At 48.9% G+C, this 14,118-nt stretch overlaps 1 protein-coding gene across 7 annotated transcripts in view; it reads right to left on the reverse strand.

The window, feature by feature from the left end:
- DAPK2 (death associated protein kinase 2) overlaps nt 1-14,118 on the reverse strand; it is a 119,922-nt gene that overhangs the window by 24,592 nt on the left and 81,212 nt on the right. For all 7 annotated transcript variants that reach the window (XM_040492933.1, XM_040492929.1, XM_040492931.1 and 4 more), the window contains one exon: nt 1,787-1,916. In XM_040492933.1, the coding sequence (XP_040348867.1) occupies nt 1,787-1,916 (130 nt within the window). The remainder of the gene's footprint in view (nt 1-1,786; nt 1,917-14,118) is intronic.

Below are 14,118 nucleotides of genomic sequence, written 5' to 3' on the forward strand. Positions count from 1 at the left end.
TTCTGATAGGAACTCTCTGTTTCATCCATAGTGGACAGGGAATTGTCCTGGATAAATGTACTAATTCTGGCCCTCCCCACTGCTATGAACGACTGAGACTGGGATGTATACTCCTCTTCTACCCTGCCTCTTTCCCTACCCCTCCTCACACTTCTCCAACCCACAACACCAGCCCTTTGTCTCTCATTGACTCAAGGGCTTGACTGATCCCATTGACTTTGCCAGAGTGAATATCTTGTTTGAGAAGTCTTCAGAGAGGTCTCTATCATTCACTTTATAATTAATCACATCCTGTCTTGTGACACCTCTTCCACTATTGCCCTGAATGTCTAGTTGAACCATTTACTGTTAGCATCTGGTCTGAACTTAAGTGAATAAATATATGCATTTCACCACATATGTGAATGGTGGGCAGCAACTGCCATCTTGGACAAAGTTCAAGAATAGATGTCTTGTGCCCTTGGTTCAAGTTGCTTCTGCCACCAGCTCATTGTGTGACCTTGCATGAATCATTCTGAGTGTGGCTCCCTGCCGCCACTGTGTCCTCAGTACCTCACCTAATATCTGTCATAGATATTAGGTGAAGAATAGCCATTGGTTGACCTTCACTAAAATCCCCCAGACTTCCAATCCTACATTTGTTGAACTAGCCCAGATGACCTAAAAAGATCCTTCTACCACTCACACTCGGTCGTTTGATGTTTCCACAACTAAATTGTAAGCCTCCTCGGGACAAGGTCTTTCTAGAGAGACAACCCCATGTAACCAAGAGGGCACAGGCTTTGATGTTGCATGTATCTGTATTTGAATGTTAGCTCTACCACCTACTGGTTGTTTTGCCTTGAACAAAGCATCCGATAGAGAAAATAATTAAATCTGCTTCATGAGGTTGTTTGAAGATTAGCTGAGGTGATGTCTGCAGAGCACCGGCATAGTGCCTGGCACACAGCAAAGTTCCCCTACCCTGGGGTCTGTGGAGCCTTAATAGCACCATTCCATAGTGGCTGTGGGGCTGGCGTGTGTGACCTGAAAATCCATCAGGATGGATGATCTGACACATTCTGTTTTCCTTATTTTATTTATGTCAGAAGTTTTCCCCAGATTTCGGAGAGACCCTGACCTCCTTCCATTTCCAAGACCACTTCAACTCCCAAAGCAGAGAGACAGTGGTCCTCAATTCTCATTCCTCTCCCTTCTGTAAGGCTGTCTCTCTAGGACCCTCAGCCTGCAGCCCCAGTCCCACGAGGGGGCTTCTGGGGCCTGAGCCAAGGCTGATAGAAACGGAGGGATGGGGGAGCTGCCAAGGCTCTTGTGAAGCAGGGCCCCCTGTGCAAGAATAAAGGCCAGGCACACAGGAGAGGTGAGTGGGTGGATCTGGCATTTAGCAGATGATTTCCCTTCTCCTTTTCAGGAAGTCAAAAGCTACTTCAGAGAAACTTGAGTTTATGGGAATGCCAGAGGGTGAGGAAATTTTAAATCTTCACAATAAATTCATCTAAGAGCAGGAGGTGGGGCCAGCTCCGGGAGGGTTTGACTCTGCCAAGGCCTCTAGCCCCACCGGGCCTCCTCCTGCCCCACTGGGTGCTCAAGGCCAGCACCTGGACCCTTACCCAGAAGACTTGCAGGACATTTTCTTCCCCACCCATTAGGTTTCCAAGGGGGAGTCTCCAAGGCACCATCTCTCAGCCCAGACTCTCAAACAGACACAGGGTTTGTTCCCAGAATTTCTCTACCTTTTGGTCCCAGATGCCTACTTAGCTGGGAGAGAAATAGGCCTAAAACTTACCAACAAATTCTGGCGTCCCAAAAATATTCTTAAATTCAACTCCATCTTCTATTTCATGAGCCAGGCCAAAGTCAATCAGCTTGATGTGTGGAATGGGAATATTCTTGTCTAACAACATAATGTTTTCTGGCTGGAGAACAACAACAAAAAAAAAGGTAAAAAAGGAAAGGATGAAAAGATGGTAATTAAAGCCCTGTTTTGTGTTTTTGCTTTAGGATTGGGGTGGGGTTTGGTGTTCTTTTTTAGGAGACTAAAATTCTTTCTTGTTTTTGTGTCCTGTCTTCTCCTGTGAACTCAAAGACAGACATAGCACTGAGGGCAAGGGCTGGGTTTTATGAAATCTGCTGCTCACAGCAGAACCAGAGACCTTAGCTTTTAGTCCCCTTTTTGTCTCTGAATGGCAGATCCTTCAATGCAGTGCCTCTGTTTCCTGATCTGTTAAATGGGGCCAGTGAGAAATTCAAAGCATTTCCTGTAAACAAAACCACTGCCTCTGTGTGAGGACCATAGGGGTGGGAGCCTAGCAGCTTAGCCTGGCTTTACACACGGCTTATTAACCTTTGTCTTCCTGACCACCTCTTTCCCCTGGCTGGCCAGCTTCCTGTTGACAAACTCCCCTCCTCTGGCCTAACCATGTAGCTCACACTTCTCTATGGGTTTAACTAATTTTGGCCCTCGGCAGGACACTGGAAAAAAATGCACCTGACTTCCCGGGAAAATACCAGCTGCCCAGGCTATTTCCAGTGTAGCAAACAGCTGCCAGATGTGACACAACCATGTGGGTATGCGTTGGTGGGGGGATGGCCCTGCCCTGGCCTCATACACCACAGGCTCTCAGGGAGGCCAGACACAAGCCTACCCTTCTGAGCCTACCCATCTCACTCCCACCCAACTGCTCAGAGCCTGAACATGGGTGAGCAGGTCTCTCCACTTCACCCTCTCCCCTCCCGCTCCCCACCATGACTGTCCTAGACTTCATTCAAAGTGGAATGTCCTGGGGGTGCCTGGGTGGCTCAGTCAGTTAAGCATCAGACTTCAGCTCAGGTCATGATTTCAAGGTTTGTGAGTTCGAGCCCTGTGTCAGGCTCTGTGCAGACAGCTCAGAACCTGGAGCCTGCCTCAGATTCTGTGTCTCCCTCTCTCTCTCTGCTCCTCCCTGCTCGCACTCTATGTCTCTCTCTCTCAAAAAGAAATAAACATTAAAAAAAAATTTCAAAGTGGAATGTCCTGAAAACATACATCCACACAAAAGCATCAAATTCATAACAGTCCCACAATGGAAACAAGACAAACGTCCCATCAACTGATGAACCCAGTATATCCATATAGTGGAATACTATTCAGTCATAAAAAGGAATGAAGGCAGAGAAAGAGTACAAAGGAATGAAATACTGATACCTCAGCATAGATGAACTTTGAAAACATGATGTTAAGTGACAGAATCAGTCACCAAAGACCGTGTATTATATGATCCCATTTATATGAAATATCCTGAATAGGCAAATCCATAGAAAGAGAAAGTAGTTTAGCAGTTGCTCAGGACTGGGGAAATGGGGAGTGACTGCTAATGGGTATGGAACTTCATTTTGGAGTGATGACAATTTTCTAAAATTGATAGTGGTATTAGCTGCACAGCTTTGTAAATTGTACACTTTATTTTATTTGTTTGTCTATTTATTTATTTATTATTTTAGAGAGAGGCAGGTAAGGGCAGAGGGAGAGAGACACAGAGACATTATCTTAGGCAGGCTCCATGCTCAACAGGGAGCCTGATGTGGGACTCAATCTCACAGCCCTGGGATCACGACCTTAGCCAAAATCAAGAGTCAGGTGGTACCTGGGTGGCCCAGGTGGTTGAGTGTCTGACTCTTGGTTTTGGCTCAGGTCATGATCTCGAGGTTCATAAGTTCAAGCCCCACATTGGGCTCCACAATGACAGTGCAGACCCTGCTTGGGATTCTCTCTTCTCCTTCTCTCTCTGCCCCTCCCCTGCTTGTGCTCTCTCTCTCTCCCAAATTAAATAAATAAACTTTAAAAAAGGAAATTAAGAGTTAGATGCTCAACTGACTGAGCCACCCAGGTGCCCCTAAATTGTACACTTTAAATGGGCAAATGGTATAGTATGTGACTTATATCTCAATAAAGCAGTTTTACATGAATGAATAAACACATAAATAGATAAATACATGTTTAAGAAAATCGAGCATCCCTATTTCTTGTTTTTTAATTTTTTAATGTTTATTTATTTTTGAGAGAGAGAAAGAGAGCGAGCACGAGTGGGGGAGGGGCAAGAGAGAGGGAGACACAGAATCCACAGCAGGCTCCAGACTTTGAGCTGTCAGCACAGATCCCAACGTGGGGCTTGAACTCACGAACCGTTAGATCATGACCTGAGCTGAAGTCGGATGCTTAACCGACTGAGCCACCAAGGCGCCCCAAACATCCCTATTTCTCAAAGAAGAATTTCCCACCTTGTACCTTTGCTCACATTATCTGCTCTACCCAGAAAGCCTTCTGCTTGATCTATGCCCATTAAAATCCTAGCTGGGCTTCAAAGTCTAACTCAGCTAGTCCTTGAAAGCTTTGAAAGCTTTCCTCAATGAGTACCCCACCCACACACACCAGAAATGAATCCCCCTCCTGTCCCTTTGGTGCTTATTTGAACTTTTTTGTTATGACATTTGTCACACTCTCTCCTTGTCCACCAGTCCTTGCTATCTTTGTTCTAGCTCCTCTACCGGACTCTCAGCTGGAGGGAGGATTTAGGTCTTTGCATGTTCACCCCTGCAGTGCAGAGCACAGTGCCTGGCAGGCTGACGGTTGCCCTGTTAGCTGAATTGATTCTGAATCTGGCCTGAAGACACTCCAGCTGCCCCATCCCAAACGTCCTGGCTCCCTGAAGTCTCTGTGACCTCATGTCAGAGTGGCTGGAAACTTTCACTCAAATGAGCTGGCTGTGGCCTCCCCCGACTTTGAAAATAAATAAAGAATACATTTCCTTTTGCATTTTTTAAGCTTGTTTATCCTTTTTCCCCTCTGGAGACTTCTCTCAACTTGATTGTGAAAATGTGTCAAAGTCCTTTCCCAAGGCAAAGCAGGATCTTAGGTCCTGCAGAAAGGAGACTGAGGGGGGAGGTCAGGAGATGGGACCCAGAGAGATGGCCCCACTCCGATACCCCCAATCCAGCCCTCAAATGGCTGCTCATGGACCTCGAGTGTTCTGGAACCCCATGCCGTAAGCTGTGCCCTCCCCACTGCCCACCACCTTACCTTATTAGGAACTTCCCCTCTCCTCCAGGGAATGGCCCTGAGTCTTGCTTCTGGGGCAGAGGAGGGTCAGAGCCGGGGTCTTCCTGACCACCATAGTGCTCAAGGCACAGCACACACTGAATGGGGATGGGAGCCACAGTGGACAAAAGCAGTCACACCAGACCTGGTGACCCCCAGGATAATGGGGCAGGAGGAAATGGGTAGGGAACATGGGAGAAGGAAAAACAATTGGAGGCTGAATTCTCCCAGGCAGCATTGCTCTGAGAGGTGAGAAGTATCCTTGCCTTATATCCTCTCACCTCTGTGTCCCACAGTCCAGGGGAAACAGCCTCTGCACTGGCTTGTGAAAACCTCAGGGTCAGGCCACGTTTTCTTACCTTAGTACTGCCTGTCCCTGCAAGTTCTTGCCCACTCCAAGAACTTAACACTTAGCAGGTGATTTCTCCCCTGCTTGGAACATTCTTCCTGCACAGTCCCTACCCCAAACCTGGCTAATTTCCTATTCACGTTTCAGTAAAAATAGTACCTCCTCCAGAAGGCCTACACATGCGTACACACACACACACACACACACACACACACACACACACATTTCCTGCCCAGTTCCCATAACATCCTGTGCTTCCCCCATTTCAATGTGTCTTACACTGTCTCAAGGTGGTCGCTTACTTATCTGTCTCTTCACACTGGGTTATAAGCTTCCTGAGGGTTTTGTTCCTATCAACTACCTAAAGCTCAGGATAGAGCCCAGCATCCACCAGGTGCTCATAATTGTTCCCTGAGCGAAGACACCTGCCATTTCGCTGCAATGTGCTAACCCAGCACGGGACATACTTTCTACCTCATTGAACCCTTCCAGCTATCTTATGCAGTGGATGTTATCATTTCCCTGTTTCAGAAAGAAACCAAGACTGAAATACTGGCTTGTGGACACAGGGATTTTCATGTTTTGTTTTGTTTTTTTATTTTTGAGTGAGAAAGCATGAGTGGGGGAGGGCCAGAGAGACAAGGAGCCAGAGGATCCTAAGCGGGCTCTTCGCTGACAGCAGCAAGCCTGATGCAGGGCTCAAACTCACGAACTGTGAGATCATGACCTGAGCTGAAGTTGGACGCTCAACCGACTGAGCCACCCGGGTGTTCCTGGACATGGGGATTTTAACCTCTATCTGTTGGACTCCAAAACCTCTGCTCTAACAACTAGAGTAAATGATCTTCCTGCTTCCCAAAGGTTCTGGGAAATCTATCCCAGGGGGGGAAGTGGATATTCTGCTCCAGGCTGGCAACCTAGGGCAGGCTTGAACCCTGGCTCAGGCATAGCTGTTTTGCTGTCCTGGCACTTGCTTCCCATCCCTGCACGCCTTTTCTTCCAGGGATGCTTTACCCAGGTGAGGGGCCCCGAGTGCAGTTCTGGCCTGCCCTCACGCTGGGTTCAAAGGCTCAGTAAAGGAATCTCAGGATCTCCTGGGCTCGACCTCCTTGTTTCAAGGAGAGAAGAGAGGTCCTGGCAGAGTCCCCATAGAGAGTCTGGGTAAAGTGATATGGCCTGTGGTTTTCAGGCTGAGAGGTGACCTTAGGGCAGCAGGAATGTTCTACTGGGTGTCAGGACCCAGATTCTTGTCCTCACCTTACCACTCACACACAGAGCCATTTGGACCAAATGTACCTTCTGGCTCAGACCTGCCCTCAAATAGCAAAACAGTAAAATAGACCCTATATCTGCAGCAACTCTCGCTTTCAGAAGGGTTTCCTTCTTGCTGTCTCAGCCTTCACTAACCAGGAGGCAAAGCAGGGGCTGTTATTTTCCAAACATTCACCAAGGCGAGCAGCACACTAGCGCTCTATGCCATCTTTGCAACCATTCTGAGTGGTGGATTGTTATCACCCCCATTTCACAGATGAGGAAACAGAGGCTCAGAGACCTAAAGCACTGGCTCAAGGTCCAACAGCTCATCATGGCGGCATCAGGGTGGGTTTCCTGGGCAGTGCAGCCCCTGCTCGCCACCACTTCACCCAGTTTGGTTAAATATCTTCAGCGGTCCCACTGACCATGAGAGTAAGGTCAAGGTGCCCTGCCTGATATTTGAGGCATTGAAGTTCTGCACTGACTGCCCCACACTACCTTCCCAGCCTCACTGCCCATCATTTGCTTGCACCTGCCCCATATCCCCTCAAGGTGGGTATTACCACACCCAGAATGACATCTCAGTTCCATCCTTTTCTCTGGCTCTTCCCCTTGCCAAGAATATCTTTCCTACTCTTCTTCACACTTTCAGAGACAATGCCCCATCCCTGCCTCGTTTTACTCCCTTACTTTTCTTTTTTTTTTTTAAATTTTTTTTTCAACGTTTATTTATTTTTGGGACAGAGAGAGACAGAGCATGAACGGGGGAGGGGCAGAGAGAGAGGGAGACACAGAATCGGAAACAGGCTCCAGGCTCTGAGCCATCAGCCCAGAGCCCGACGTGGGGCTCGAACTCACGGACCGCGAGATCGTGACCTGGCTGAAGTCGGATGCTTAACCGACTGCGCCACCCAGGCACCCCATCCCTTACTTTTCAATGAAGCAGCCCCTGACCTTGTGCTCTAACCCCCTTAGGTGGGGGTTATGAGCAAGTGGTCCTAAGTTGCAGGCTGTCTCTCATATTGTGACACCGCTCTCCTGAGTGGTGGCCTCCCTGGGAAAATTCAGGTCAGCATTAAGTTTCCTGGCCTCCCCTATGGTGTCTTGCATCCTGTATGTCCCACTGAAATACGCTGACGTGCACTGAAAGAATTGGGAACCAGTGAGTGGTCCTTCCTTTTCTGCCCTGTGGAGGCCCTCCACCACCACTAGGGGGGCCCTAGTGCACTCCTCCCCACAGGGCTGCTATAGGGTTGGGCCAGGAGAAAAATGACTGAGGGAGGATCCCCAAGGGTAGTCTGAGGGCCAATAAAGCAGAAGTTCCCCCAGGGGGGTTTTCTAAGCTTCTTTGCTTCCCCCTTCCTGAACAGGGTAGGGCACTAGAAAAGATCCTGGGCCTGGGTAGTGGGAAATTCCAGTTCCACCTCCACCATACGAGGCCATGTGAACTTAAGCACATCACTTCCTCTCTCTGGGTCACAGCTCCCCAGTTCTAAAATAGACACTGGATGGGATCCAGAGCCCCTTTCACGCTCTAGCCTCTGCAACTGCAAGGTGGCATAACCTCCCAAGCTGGCCGGGCAAATTCCCACTCCTCTGGGCCCCAAAGCGAGACATACAAAGGCTCAGGTCTCCTGGCTCTTGGTCAGGAAGGACGAACAATCCACTGTGACCACAAACCACTGGGCCCAAGCCAGTATGCTCTCTGGGATAGTGTGGTCCTAACCGTCTGCCCTTTCCTCCAGCTTTAGTTGCTTCAACCAAATACTACCCACATGTTTGCCATCACCTCCAAAGCATGGCTGGAAAGAAGGATCACATTCCAGTAGGTGCCCCCACTGCCCAGCACCGGGTTTGTGGAGCTGCTACCAAGAGGTGAAACTGCTCTCACCTGTCAAAACAAATCACCCAGCTCAGCCCACCAGGCAGGCAGCTGTGGGAGAGGCCAACATGCCCCTCCATGCCCCAGCAGCTTTGGTCAGAGGTGCCTGCTATGGTGCCAACCAGAAGCCAGTCCTCCTGGCAGGACCGATGACAGTGGGTGATCCCCGCCAGTCCAGTACAGCATGTCCAAGAGCCCCTGCAGGATGAAGGCAGCCTCTGGGAGTTACACAGTAAGGTGCAAAAGACTTGAGCTTAGAGCCAGGCAGGTCGAGGTTCAAATCCCAGCTCTGTCACTCACAGTGAAACCTGCTCAAAGTCAGTGGATCTCTTGCAACCATGATTTCCCATTTGTAAAATGAGTCACCTACCATGGCAGAGGGTTGTTCTGAAGATTCAGAGATGGTGCACGTAAGGATCAATGCCCAGCAAGATTTCAAACCATGGTAGCTATGTTTGTTTGCTCCTCTCTGGGATGCAGCAATGACAACAGTCAGCCCTGGGAATCTTACTAAATCCCTGCTGAGTCACCTGTGCACACCTGCAGACCATGCCCTCTCACTGACCTGACCTGCCTCCTGTCCCACTCATTTGGGTAGGAGTTCAGTAAGCAGATGAAAAAGACTCTCATTCTGAGAAGGAGACACATGATCAAGGAAATAATCATAGAGATGATGCTGGGGCACCTGCTCACCCCCAGTTCACCATACCGTGTTCACAATGGTGAGGCTACAAGGGACCTCAGAGGTCATTTAGTCCCTTCATGGTTGCAGAGCAGCTCAAAGAGGTCAAGAAACTGCCAAGGTCACTGAGCAAGGAGCAGAGCCCAAGTCTGCTGACCCCCTCCCTACCCAGCACCCTCTCCAGGTGCCTACGCAGCCTACCTATCACTGGGTGAGGCCGCTTACCTCAGCAGAGCAGGGGCCCAGCCACTCTGTGCTATGGGGACAAGAAGGCTGCAGATGAACCTTCATTGCAAATATCGAGCATGGCCCCAGATTATTTAGGAAGCGCTGGGCAAACTGAGAAAGCAAGGCTGACTGCTTCCAGGCCTCTCTGGGCTGGTTTCCATGGTGCTGCAGCAAACTCTCCCCCTGGCACACCGTGGATGAGACCACAGGCAGCCCCTTCCCACAAGCCTCCAGTGTGGCCTATGCCCAAGGCCCGTCTCCGTCTGGCATTCAAGGCCCTCCTATCACTGGACACTCACATGCCAACCGACCTCCTCATCACCCGTACCCCAATCTGCAGTTCACTCTGGGGGAATGGCCTTCCTCACAAGCTTTTTCTTCCCCCTGACGCCCAACTCCAACACACACACTGGAACATCTTCTGTGATCCCCTCCCTTCTCGCACGTGCAGCTAGTTGTTTCCCGTCAGGGCCTGTATGGTACCCCGACATGCCTCTGGCAGAGAACCAACGGCACTGTAATTCCTTATGTGTCCTCCCTCCTCTATCCTGAAGCCCCACAAGGCGGATGGGGGCCTTGCCTGCCATTGCCACCCCTAGCACCCAACAGTGGCTGCTATTTCAGTAAGTGCTCAGGAATTGTCTGCTGGACAAATGGACAAACCACATATGCATCTCTTGCTCATTCTGCTTTTAGGGAATCAAGAGAGATCACAGCTAAGACACTTAGAACCTGGATTTGAATCCCAGTTTTGCCATTTACCAGCAGTGTGACACCGGCAAGTTCCTTAGCCTGTCAGCCGCAGGTTTCTCACCTATAAATAAGCAGCAATAAATTAGATAATAAAACCTACCTCATGAGGGTTACCAAGAGGATCAAACAGGGCATAATACGTGACCTATAACTGTTAGCATCATCTTTTTTTTTTTTTAATGTTTATTCATTTTTGAGAGACAGAGCGTGGGCAGGGGAGGGGCAGAGAGAGAGAGAGAGGGAGACACAGAATCCGAAGCAGGCTCCAGGCTCCGAGCTGTCAGCACAGAGCCTGATGCAGGGCTCAAACCAACGAACCGTGAGATCATGACATGAGCCGAAGTCAGATGCTCAACCGAGTGAGCCTTCCAGGTGCCCCAGCATCATCTCTATGATTATTTCCTTGATCATGTGTCTCCTCAGAATGAGAGTCTTTTTCATCTGCTTACTGAACTCCTATCCATCCTTCCAGGCCCAGCCAAAATTCTATCTCTTCCAGGCCCAGCCAAAATTCCTATCTCAGGAAGTATCATCTGAATACCCAGCCCAGCTCTCCTTCCTTGTCCTGGCTCCACACTTGTGCAGCAACCTCACCCTGCAGTACCAACCATTTCGCCAAGACCCTGATTGTTAGTCCTGCCTCCGCAACAAGACTGCCCACTTGCAGAGAGCAGGCAGGCTTCTCATGCTCTTTCTACGGTCCTAAAAGCACAACCTATAGCATTTAGTTTACAAAGCACATTCATACTTACTTGATTCTCACTCTCTGAGGCAGGTACCATCATCACCCCCATTTTACAGATGAAGAAACAGAGGCTCAGAGAGGTTAAGTGCTTTCCCAAGGTGCCTCAGTAATAAGTAGTGCAGCTAGGGTTCAAGTTCTGGCTGACTCCAGATCCTGTGGGCTCTCCCTTCTTCCACGTCCCCTCCCTTCCTCTAGTTGATGCAAGGGTGCCTGCTGGGGTCACTCCTGCCTGCTGGCAAAGTGGGCACGTCCATCTTGGCCCTGGTGCCTCAGCAGCTTCCTGCCCCAGCTCCATGTTTTTCCCAGAAAACCCACAGCTGTGGCTTAGGGAAGGGCCCCAACTGGGTTGCACTTGGATTTGTTAAGCCACAGCTTCTGGTCACTCGCTCATGGCCTCCTCCTCTGGGGAAGGCTGTTACATGGTTCTGACCTCCCACTGCCCTATTCAGTAAAGCAGAGGAGAAAACCTACTCTACCTACCTACTCTGTCTCTAGGCCCTAGCAGCAGGGGCAGAAATAAAAATTCACTTTCAAAGGCATTCCAGGACCACTGGCTTTCGGCTTTGGGCCAATCAGCAATGTTGGGTCTATGGTCTGTGCCAAACTAGCATTTGTGGTGAGCTTTCCCCGCACATCACCTTATTAGATCCTCACAGCCACCCAGCTATGGATGGCTGGTGCCCCATCTCACCAGTGAGGAATCTGGGCTTGGATCAAGACATTCTGAGCCCCCAAGCTGTGCTTTGGGGGTCCGCGTCTGAGCTAGTTGCCCATTGTAATCCTCTGGAGACCGTGCTAATGCTACCGAACCGACAGAAATCAACTCACCAGGAGTGAGCCTCTTGTACTGGTTTTGGAAAGCAAGTTCTCTAAGCAAGTCTGAAGAGGACAGTGTCATGTTTGGGAAACCAGTGCCGACGAGGGCCCAGTCACCTGACAGACACAGGTTTGAATCCCACTCTGTCCCGTGCTAGCTGTGTGACCCTTGCCAAGTCAGTCACCCCTCTGAGCCTTGGCTCCTCATCTGAAAAATGGGAATGCTAATATGTTAAGAGGTTCTGAGGAGACACAATAAAGCCCAAGGAGCTCTCGAGCAACCTCCTCTTTCTATAAAATGGGCATGACCCAGAACCTCCCTCACAGTGTGGCTGTGTGGATAAAAAGAGCGAACGCAAGCACAGCACTCAGAGAAGAGCCTGCGTGTCTCCGAGGTGCTCAGGAAATGTTGGCTGCCATTATTATCACTACACCCCTGACAACAGTCAGCCTGCATAGAGCACGAAACCTGTTCACAAAATGCTTTCACCTGCAAAGTCTCTGAGACCCAGGGGGGTGCTGGGGGGGTGCCCACTGGCTCATGACAGCCAATTGTTAAATTTGAAGGAATTTTGTGAGCTGGTTGTTAAAGAGAGCTATGTAACTGTATTATTTTAATATTAAAATTAAGTTATATAAACTTACAGTTAAATAGGCTATCTTAAAAACAATCCTTAAAACTCATTGCTTCCTAATTTTGTTAATTATGTGTTAATAGTCTCGACGCTCTTGAGGTGATTTCTGCCCTCTATCTCTGTGTTGGGGAAATACTAATTAATGGTGTGCAATTGCACGCTGGTTCCTTGAAATTGGCCATGGTGGGTGTACTGATACTATGGAAACTGGCAGATGCTCCGATCAGGACCTCGTTTGTGGTCTTCTTGATCCTAGACTTAAGAAGCGCTGGAGAAGATCACTTAATAATGCAGATTAAACTTAAAAGGGTGCCGTGTCGGTAGCCGTCACTTTGTGAATAACACAGAAACTGAGGAAATATATTTTTTTTGATATTCAGAAACTATTATCTAGTTCAGCAAAGAAGTCATTCGTGTCATTGACAAACGAGTAAAGTTCCAAAGCATGTCTTCATTGTTTGGTTTTTATCTCACTTGTTAACGTAGACAAAAATATCAACCAACATTCTGGTCAGAACTACACTCAGGTGTCACCTGCAGCCATAGATTGGCTATGGATACAAGGGTTTGGCAAAAAACCGAAGAAAATGTGCTATGAGAAACAACTTGCTCTCTGGAATTTACAATAAAAAGTATCATTTACTTTATTGTTTACAAGTTGTGTTGTAAATCTTTGTATCATAAAATTCAGGATAAATTTGTGTGTGTGTATAAACATACACTTGTTTTCTGGAGATCTGGCTGCTCCCAGAATACCACTGCAAAGAACCTCACACAGGAGGGTACTCTCTGTGTTTTCTAGATGAGGAACTAAGGAACAGAGAAGTTAAGTAACTTATTTGAGGCCAAACAACTAAGTTGTGGAGCCGGGCTTATAATTTAAGCCCAGGTTGGGGCACCTGGGTGGCTCAGTCAGTTAAGCATCAGACCCTTGGTTTGGGCTCAGGTCATGATCTCATGGTTCATGAGTTCTAGCCCTGCATCAGGCTCTGTGCTGACAGTGCGAGCCTGCTTGGGATTCTCTCTCTCTCCCTCTCTCTTTGCCCCTCCCACGTTCTCTCTCTTTCTCTCAAAATAAATAAATAAACTTAAAAAAAATTCAAGCCCAGGTCCTCTTAGTGCTAAGGTTCCTGTTCTTTCTACAATTTTCATTGCTTCCAGAATCAGATTCTTTCACTCCTACTGAGATCAGAGGCGGTGAGAGGACTGACAGTGGAGCTGTGAATGGAACCTAGAAGTAACTGTTTGAACACATGATACCTCCCTGGAGGCCAGGCCTAGGGAGGGGCCCCCAGTGGAGGGCATGGGCAGCTAGAAGCCCCAGGAGGCCTGAAGCACCTAACAGTGAATGCAAAGGCAATTTGCATTTCTAGTTTCCTGTCAGTCTTACACAGTGTCCTGCCACCCTCAAAATCTTCCCGGCCGGCTGGCTGGAAAGTGCTACCTTATTCATTCCCCCTTTGGATGTTTCCATGCCCACCTTCCCTTCTGAATCCCTCTGGAGAAATAGGGAGGAATAGGGAGAGGAATAGGGAGAGGAGTAGGGAGAAATGTGGCCTAATAAGACCAGTTAAAACTGACAACCAGTATTTGCAGGCAGTGTTAGAATGGGGCGCCTGGGTGGCGCAGTCGGTTAAGCGTCTGACTTCAGCCAGGTCACGATCTCGCGGTCCGTGAGTTCGAGCCCCGCGTCGGGCTCT

This window comes from Herpailurus yagouaroundi, unplaced genomic scaffold (assembly GCF_014898765.1).
Source record: "Herpailurus yagouaroundi ecotype Mexico unplaced genomic scaffold, PumYag 184, whole genome shotgun sequence".
Taxonomy (NCBI): Eukaryota; Metazoa; Chordata; class Mammalia; order Carnivora; family Felidae; genus Herpailurus; species Herpailurus yagouaroundi.